Genomic DNA, 9569 nt, shown 5'->3' on the forward strand with positions numbered 1-9569 from the left:
TGAATGCACGTACATCCTATGATGATTCACCCCTGACGTTGCACGAACTTTTTTTTTACGACAGACGATGTAATGTATGCGTTCTCTGTAGTGTCACGGCAACCGCTGCCAGCATCGGTGCCGCTGGAATTCCTCAGGCGGGCCTGGTTACCATGGTGATGGTCCTCAACGCTGTCGGGCTACCTGCTGACGACATCACACTCATCATCGTCGTCGACTGGTTCCTGTGAGCATGTACTGCCAAAATACGATTAAGCTGCGCTCGAACAACATTTAACTGTATTGACCAATCAGTAAAGTACTAGTAAACAAACCCTTCACTTGATCACGTGAACAAGAATTAATGTGAACAAGAATTGACCCCGAAATATGTGTGTGGTTGTGTTTGTATAAGAGAGAAAGAGAGAGAGAAAGAAGAAATAGGATTGAAACAACAGTTTGGCACTACTCAGAGTACACGTTGCTGAGTCTATTCATGCAATTAGGTTGCCGCCGTAGCCACCGTAGCCGGGATCCGATCCCGCGACCTGCAAGTCAGCAGCTGAGTACATGGGCAAACCACAACGGCGTAGTGAAGGAAACATTACTGATCTTTCAACAAATATAGTTATTGTAACGGCGTAACAGAACATGCGCAGATATTGTAAGAATAAAGAAATTTTTTTGCATGAAAAATATTTGAAGCATAAATCAATTATGCCTTTTTTTACTATATTATTGCCTTATTAACGTGAAAACTAGGAGTACTTATCCGGAGGCGCTCAAGGTGAACATTGCTCGCTCAGGAATTCAGCAACCATAACCCCGCACTTAGAAAACCATACGGGCAAGGTTTTATTTCGAAAACGGAACAAATAAACAGCACAATAGTACTGCCGGAAAACTTGCCGACAACTACAACTTGTAGAATTCAAACAACAACTTCATTCCTAAGCCGTCGTCGGACAGCATGCCTCGCATCTTCGTGGATACGTCCGCAGATACGAATGCATTAGATGATACCACCGTGCGAACACTCGCTTACCGAGTTCTCATTTGACGCTGTTGTCGTTGCGTTCTTGTTTGCAGAGACCGCTTCCGCACAGCCATCAACGTCCTGGGCGATGCCGTGGGTGCCTGCGTCGTGGAACGCCTCAGTCTGAAGGACCTGGAGAAGCCTCGCATCCCAGACGGCCGGGGCTCCAAGGACACCGTCATCACGTCAATGTAGACGACGGTTGTCCTTGCTGGCCGGGCCCCAAACGGTTCAGAGGGTCGTCCACGGTCCCTCGAGACGCGAGAGGTCAAGCTTGCGCCATCTTGCTGGATCGTTTCAAACTCACGGCGCACAGCTCGCGAGACTGTTTCAGTTGCGGGAGCCGGAAAATACCGTTCATCGCGACATAGCTCAAAACACCTATAGCTGAAAACTCCACGCGGCTCCAGATGCTTCGCTGGGACCCACTAGAGTGCCCTGGTGCCCGCTCCTCCGCTTAGAGTGAAGACACCTGCGCGTCGTCTGCTACGGTGGCCGCCATCAACACTCCCGCTGCATACCGGTTTCACTCTGGCGGGAACTGGCCCACTAGCCTAACGCGAATAGTTGTAGCGCTGAGGAATGCAACATCCAGGCATAACACGCCGAAGAAAGCGGGGGCGCGCGCATCGAAGCACCCTAGGACTCGCGAACACTGCCTTCATCGTAGCGGCGCGCGCTGTACAGACGGCGAAAGCATGGCCTCCGAAATCGGGCGGCGCGCAAGGATCACGAGTGATCTCGGAGACCATTGCGAAACTATGCAGTTTCCTATGAAGCTCGCCAGAGGAACAGCCTAGTTCAAAGTATACGTCAGGCACGTTAATAAACTACAGTTTCTAGATGAAATTGAACTTAAACAGCGGCGGGTTCCGCATGGCTGCCCCAACGTCTTTCCCACATATATATTTTCTTATTCACTTACTGTGCACGCTTCATTGCGTAAACTCTGTTCAGTTTCAGTTTCAGTATTCAGTTTTGCATAACGTAACTGATCTTGTTACTTGTCATTAGGCTCGGAGCGAATAGAAAGGCACAATTTATCCACGTTATCACTGTGACTTAACGAAACAATGAAGATTTATTTTCTCATCTACATCATTTTACGTCTTTACAATATCTTAACAATAGCATTCACACAGGGTTTACCGGCTCTGGCGCTCTAAAAGACTTGATGTGCGCTATGTTCGAGGTCTATCGGATCGTAACAGGGAAATGTTATGACGAACTAATAACTTCCACAAAATTAGATAGATAGACATTTAAAAGCTGCAATGCATTTCTATCACACCACTTATATTCCCTTATTAGTGGAGACAAGCGAATACTGGCGCTGAGCTTCTCTGTCCATCTTCGTACGAAACCGTTTACTGTACAAAACAGTCGATAATGTCGCAGCGACGCCCGCGGCAAGGCTGCAAAGTTGCTTTACGCTTTCTAGCTAACTTGCTGTGTGTTGTTGCTCGGCTAATATTCGCAGTCCCGGAATAATTCGCTTTCGAACAGCTATAAGCCTCTCAATTGGTCTCGCATTCTCTGAGTCACATTTGGTTTAATGGTCGTGCCTTTGAGACAGGATAGATAACTTGATGAAGAAGCATCTCTTATCTCGTCCCAAGCTTAGAAATGCCTCAAGCGGCTTGAATGTGCGTCTACATGACAGGCTATTCCGGTACCCTCGTCACGTGAAATTGGGACGACATGAGACGTAAACCATTCATGTTTCGAACATACTACTCGCTGCAAACTTTCTTATTTATTTCACCGCGTATGATAAAAGTAGTGCAGGGGGTACTGGCGGACGCCTAAGTGATAGTTTAGCTGCCTAGTCTATCTCGATGTCACTCTTTCCATCCTCTGTTTGACGTCATGTTTTCGGCCATAGCCGTCGTGCGCTGCGAGTTCGCAGAAATACCATTTCAATCAAATGCAGGACATTGGTTATTTATTATATGCCGCATCGAAACGACAAACGGCTCAAGTTGGTATTGTTGTTTTCCTTCGGGTGCATATATCATATTATCTCGATATTTAGAACAACAGATGAATATTGTTCTCATGTGTTAATATATGGTTGATAGCTGGTTCATGAAACAGTATAGGTTTGGTGACTGGTGATTAGATACCGTATAGATGAAGAAAAGCACTCTGACGACGTCAAAGTACGAGGCGTTATTTGTACGGTATGATTCTGTAAAATAAGAAGCCTGATGTATATCGATGTTGAGGTAACAAGTGTATAATAAGAGGTCTCCTACTAGTAGCACCATTGTAGCATGGCTTATAGTGATGTATTTTTAAGCTTTATCAAATATACACCATTATCATTTAGGTTGTATAGTTCAATGCTGGCGTGTTGAAGTGTAAAGCGGTGAGGGCTTTACTTCAAAGGTTACTCGTTCTGTACAACATTCCATGTTATGGTGTTGCGCTGAAGCCCACTCACTACATTTCATCATATCGCATATAGACAGTGGATAGATGAATGTTGAAGTATTAAGAGTATATGCCCCATTTTGTGCCACGTTGTGACTCACAGGCACGAGGTTATACTTACCCCAACACCTTGTGCACTATTTCTATAGTTCGGCAGTGAGTGTAGTAAGGGCTGAGGGCATGCCCCTTGTAATAGCTGAAGCACGTAAGCCCCGTGCCTGGATTCGTCAATGCTGATCCTCACAATTACTCCATCGTGAACGCAAGGGAGAGAAAATGACTGCGAGTACGGGCATGGGAGAGCGTTCGCTGATTTGAGTGATCGGCTCTTTCGGATGCCCGCTGTACATAAGGCAACCGCTGGTGACCTTCACTTCTTTATCACCACAAACCATCGTTAAATAAAACGTAATTTATTTCACGTGCTGACTTACACTGTGCGTTTGTTTGTTTGTTTTTCTCGTGAATTCTAAGTTTCTGAAAATTCAGGATTGCGTCCGCACAAAGCGGGCAACGGGAGGTCGCCTTAGGTTGTAGGATAGACGACACATCACAGCTGCCTTCAACAAAAAGAAACGTTCAACTGTACCGCGAATGGACAGTACATGGCACGTAAGTAGATGTAAGATTATACCTGGGGTTTTACATGCCAAAATCTCGAAATGACTATGAATTTATGATGCACGTGGAAGTGGAAGACTTCGGCAATTTTGACTATCGTGTGTTCTGTAATGTGCACTGGCATCGGGTAGTACACAGGCCCGCGACCTTCGAGTCAACAGCGGGGCACCGTGATACCGCTGCACCACCGCGACGGGCGTAAGTATATAGATGTGAACAAGTGCGTAGCACCCCAGGTGGTCAAAATTTACGGAGCCCTCCACTACGGCGTCTGTCATAATCATATGGTGGTTTTGGGACGTTAAACCCCACATATAAATCAATCAATCAATCAAGTGAGTAACACTGTTGCTGCTGACAATCAAGGGCAGCGAATCAATTTTTTGTTTGTTATCCGTTGAAGCCGATCATACGACGTTCAAGTCATCGGAACCTTCACGGCATTAAACCATGAGTGCATTGGTACGTTCATGGTTGTTTTAGAAATTTTTGATAAGACTGGGCGCATGACACTGCCGGTTGAGTTTATTCTGGAAGTAACGAAATCACCAGTGCTAACAGTGGGATGTTCGACGAGGTATGCATAAAAGCGAACGCGTTTCGGCGATGATCCGGTTATCAACGAGCTACGTGCCGCCGCTAATTTCGAATCAAATTTCTGAAAATTATGCAAGAACAGACACCATGGCGGTATCAAGCATCGCCATACATCATGCTGGGTTGCCGTGCTATGCCTTCAGAAAATGAACGGAAGTTAGTATCTAACGTGAGGCAGCAGCTACGGATGGCGCAAGAGTCCATAGCTGCGAGCTGCACTTCTAACAGGTGTGATTCAAACTGTACAGCCAGCATCAAACGAAACACGAACAGCGGAGCGCGTGGCGCGAGCATTACAAGAGGTGTAGTGTGCACCGTCCAGTAATCCCACTCAAGAAGGATAAAAAATTTGGAGTCGAAATGATTGCGCAGAAGTGAAGCCGTTCCTCTGGCAAGATGGCGACTGTGGCGGCCATCTTACTAGGGGCATGACAAAGTATCACCGTTCAGCGATTAAAAACGGGGCGTTACCCTCGCACGCCCACCGAGTTGAGTGTGGGAACTTTTTCTTCGGGACACATAGTGCTCCAAGCGCGTCTTAAAATTACTAATTTTCCTTAGTGAGCCTCTAATGGGAGGCAAAGTTCTGTGAAGATTCAGTCTTCCGTACTCGTTTCTGTTTGTTAGTTCGTCCGGAACAACTATCTTTTATTATAGAACTAACGTAGCACGTACATAACATGTCAAAGCCACTTGATCTTTAAGTGGGCACTATCAGAACAGAGCATTTTCCTGCCATCTTGGCAGTGGCAAAAGCTGGCTTCACTTCTGCTGGCAAGGCATTGCGGGAGCTTCCAATCCAGCAACTTTTCTTTAATCCTCCTTGATCCCACTATATCCGCTGCGCACATCCGGTCTGGCAACGATGCGTGATTCCCCTGGTTACTTTCGCCTCTCTTGTAGTTCCGATATTCGAAACAAAGGCAACAAAAAATAAATAAAAGAAAATTAAAAATGAAACGACGAAAATTACCTGGCACGTACACGCCTCCCCCGTCAGCGTCATACGAGAACTGGAACGCGAGCAAAAGCATAGCGTTGCAGAGAAATCGCTCGGTGTTGCCAGATCGGATGTGCGCTCCTGCCGGTGTTGATGGACTGGACGGAGCGCACACCGTTGCTAGCGCTTGGGCCACGTTCTCCGCTGTTCGCGTTTCATTCGATGCCCATAGTGCGTACAATCGCGCGCGATACGAAGGTTCTCGCGCGAGAGTCGACACAGAACTACAGCCGCTCCACGTCACAAAATACTCTTTCGAAAAGAGGGTAGTTAGTATTACGCGAGCTTCACTTACTGTGTGGCCTGTTTATAGGAGGAAAGCTTGATGGCCCAAAGAAGTGACGAAATAAATAAGGTAAATTTTGTTCAGTGTTTCTTCTTTATTTAAACGCACGCACGCGTGCTCGACACGCTGCTCAGAAGATGCCTTGAAACTATTCCTATTCATTTGCTAAACTTCTGCCGTTTTTTTCTGCCCCGCGCCTTGGTCTAGTGGCTAACGTATACTCGACAGCTGAGCCCGCAGGTCGCAGGATCGAATCCCGGCTTCGGCGGCTGCATTTTCGATGGAGGCGAAAATGCTGTAAGCCAGTGTGCTCAGACTTGCGAGCACGTTAAAAAACCCCATGAGGTCTAAATTTCCGAAGCCATCTACTATAGTAGATGACTCCGGAACCGACATCTACTATAGTAGATGATCTACTATAGTAGAGACGCCGTATACGGCGTCTCTTAATCATATGGTGGTTTTGGGACGTTAAACCACACATATCAATCAATCTACCAATTCCTCTTCTGAGTTGGCGTTTTTGTACCATTGTGCCAGCTCTCGGATTGGTGTACTGGTAGTCGTCCTTAAATATTCTGGCTGGAAATGAAGCGCACACACCCTAAAAACATTTAAAAGAGCGATTTATCGCAGGCTTCTGCTGCACATGCCTCTGATTAAGTTACAAAACAGGGAAATCTGTGAGGTGTGTAGAGGCATCCAAAATCGTTTGAAGAGCAGCAGTTCAAATTTTAAGGCAATAGATTGGGTGAACGTGCTGACGACACTGACGCATAATTATAATACCACAAAAAAATGGTCAGAGCCGTAGTAAAAAAATGCTATGTACTAGATAACAGATGTACAATGCCACGCACCATCCTTCCTCCCCGTTTCCCAACGAAGTAACCGGCGATGTTACAATAAGACCACGGCGCTACCCACAAATAGCGAAATGTTCACCGAACATGGAGGAAAAGCGCCTGTTCTGAGACTATGTTACCGCCCACGCTTATTGCTTCATGTTGATGTGTTCAGGGTGCGAATAGCGGAACCTGAAACGCATCTTTCAGTCTATTGGTCAAGTCTGTTCAGCGGAGCGCGAACATGCCTCTACTTCGTCTCGTCGTCGTTTCGCAGCCAAGCAGACCACGTCTCCGCAAACGCGCTCATCAAAAGAGCGAAATCTATGCACTTGCTAGCACTCTCACGGGACGCTATACGTTATAGCAAGGGTGAGTCGTCAGCGACGCTCATCTAAAGGTGTCTTATGTCAAGGCTTACGCTTGCGAGTCAGAAATGCACGCGACATCGCTTTACAGAAAGAACCGAACGAGTAACATATGGCGCATTTAAAACAAATCAAAGGCATACCTTCGAATCACGAAGAAAACGCATACCGATGTCATTTCGACGAACAACACGGTCTCATTTCGCTTTTTCGTCGTCCTTGAGGAGTGGAAACACTCGAAACTTTCCGTACATTGTAAATAGCGGCGACCATTTGGGCCCGCAGCAGTTCTCAGTTGGAAGGTTTGCAGGTGCACGTACACTACGCGAACATTCAGTGAACGAAGCACATCACATCACCAAACGCAGCCCTTCAAAAATAAAGAAAAACAAGGTCATATTCATGCCACCGCAAAAAAAAAAACACAAATGACATTCAAATGCACCCGATTCAGCCATTTACCACCCTCTCCTTTAGCCATTTCCCTGCTCTCGCCCATCGCCTAGCCTTGGCGTGTGCGTGACATGGGGGAGAGAGCTCCTGAGTCAGTGCCTCACGACGGAAATCACATGAATTAATTTTTTTGTACAGCTGTGTAGAGGCGCCTTGCGTTCCTCGTGTTCGCAATATCGGCGGTCACGCTGGCTCTGTAAAAGATACGTTGTTTTGAGATAGCGTGTCGCCGTTCGTGGCACTACGCCAGCAGCCAATGGGGAACCGTCACTGCATCGCCACTGTATGCACTGCACTATGATGCGGCGACGGCGTTGATTCGAGCTACAAAAGAGCACGAAAGAACGAGTCTGCAGATCGACGTATGATATTGGAGTGGAGAAACACGTCTGTCGCATCTCCGGGTGAAAGCGCTCGGAAGCACGTGTGACGCAAGCAGCGCTACCCGTCATGTAGCGTCGCATCGCGACCATTCCCTGAACTAAGGCGCATCGACGGCTGCCGTTGAGAAGCGCACGTTTGCAGTGGCATTGAAATAAATAAAGGAGGCGTTGCACCAGCACACCATGACAGGCTTCATCAGGCTTAGCAATCCTCCCATCTCGAACGGCGGGAGCGTGCAAGTGCACGTCAACTCGGCAGGAGACGAGGGTTAAAACAGGGTGACGTCAGAGGCTACGCCTAGAGCAGTCATCATCATCATCAGCCTGACTACGTCCACAGCAGAACAAAGGCCTCTCCCATGTCCCGCCAGTTAACTCGGTCCTGTGCTTGCTGCTGCCAATTTATGCTCGCAAACTTCTTAATCTCATCTGCCCACCTGACCTTTTGTCTCCCCTTAACCCGCTTGCCTTCTCTGAGAATCCAGTTAGTTGCTTATAATGACCAGCGGTTATCCTGTTTACGCGCTACATGCCCGGCCCATGTCCATTTCCTCTTCTTGATTTCAACTATGATATCCTTAACCCCGGTCTATTCCCTAATCCACTCTGCTCTCTTCTTGCCTCCTAAGGTTACACCTACAGTTTTCCCGGAGTAGTGAGCAGGCCTGAATTATTTTTCTAGGTGGCATGGGTTGAGCGGAGAAGAGCAGAGGCGAAGCTAAGGCAGGAGAGAAACACGTGCTGTGGAGAGGAGGAGCGGCAGATGACCATCCCGGAAGAACAGGGTCTCGCATTCGTTCTGGAACCTTCGGCAATGGGCAAGCTAAGGTCAATGTCACCAGCTCCACTTTTAATCAGCCATCGCGACTATAGGCCGGTTAAAAGTGCGCATAATCTATTAACATCACGACGATGTCACAATATACATAGCACGAGCACTTTGTTCTCTGTAATTTATTTATTTGTTAGTTTATTTATAAATAGTGTATCATGAGATTATATCAGGGAAGACAAAAGAAAAATAATATTTGTTTACGCAAAATTATATATGGTAAGAACGAGACAGGGAAAGGGAATAGTCACATTTTATTTTTGTAAATAGGATATCAAAACTAACCAAAAATTGTGAAAATGGACCATTAAGGGGTATTCGCACGAGTTAGTCGACCATCTCGTCTACACGATCATATTTGCGGGCCCCCGATGCATGCTGCTGCTGATGATGGTGCCTCAACCATGGCTCATACCCACTCGGGGTGATGGCAAAGAAATGGTTACGTGAATTTTTCGAATCATGGAGCACGTTGAAGAGCACCAGCTGGTCGAAATTTTCGGAGTCCTCCACAACGGCGTTTCTCATAATCATATGGTGGTTTTGGGACGTTAAACCAAACAATTACATTATTATGCTTAGTATTAAATCACCATAACAAAGAGATGCTTCGAGAATGCGTCGTCTTCACCTACCTAACGATCATCATCGTCGTAGTGTAGTCTATCGTAATCGCATCATCATTCTTTCGCCAAACGTCTGACGCATGTCGAGACTTGCTTCGGGAACGACA

At 46.8% G+C, this 9569-nt stretch overlaps 1 protein-coding gene across 4 annotated transcripts in view; it reads left to right on the plus strand.

Annotated features, from left to right (window-relative positions):
• LOC119181405 (excitatory amino acid transporter 3) overlaps positions 1 to 3882 on the plus strand; it is a 60490-nt gene extending 56608 nt beyond the window's left edge. For all 4 annotated transcript variants that reach the window (XM_075875032.1, XM_075875033.1, XM_037432635.2 and 1 more), the window contains exons 9-10: positions 92 to 226; positions 1069 to 3882. In XM_075875032.1, coding sequence (XP_075731147.1) covers positions 92 to 226; positions 1069 to 1210 — 277 coding nt within the window. In that variant the 3' untranslated portion in view covers positions 1211 to 3882. The remainder of the gene's footprint in view (positions 1 to 91; positions 227 to 1068) is intronic.
• The last annotated feature ends 5687 nt before the right edge of the window (positions 3883 to 9569 follow it).

The sequence above is a fragment of the Rhipicephalus microplus genome, chromosome 10 (assembly GCF_043290135.1).
Source record: "Rhipicephalus microplus isolate Deutch F79 chromosome 10, USDA_Rmic, whole genome shotgun sequence".
NCBI classification, from domain to species: domain Eukaryota; kingdom Metazoa; phylum Arthropoda; class Arachnida; order Ixodida; family Ixodidae; genus Rhipicephalus; species Rhipicephalus microplus.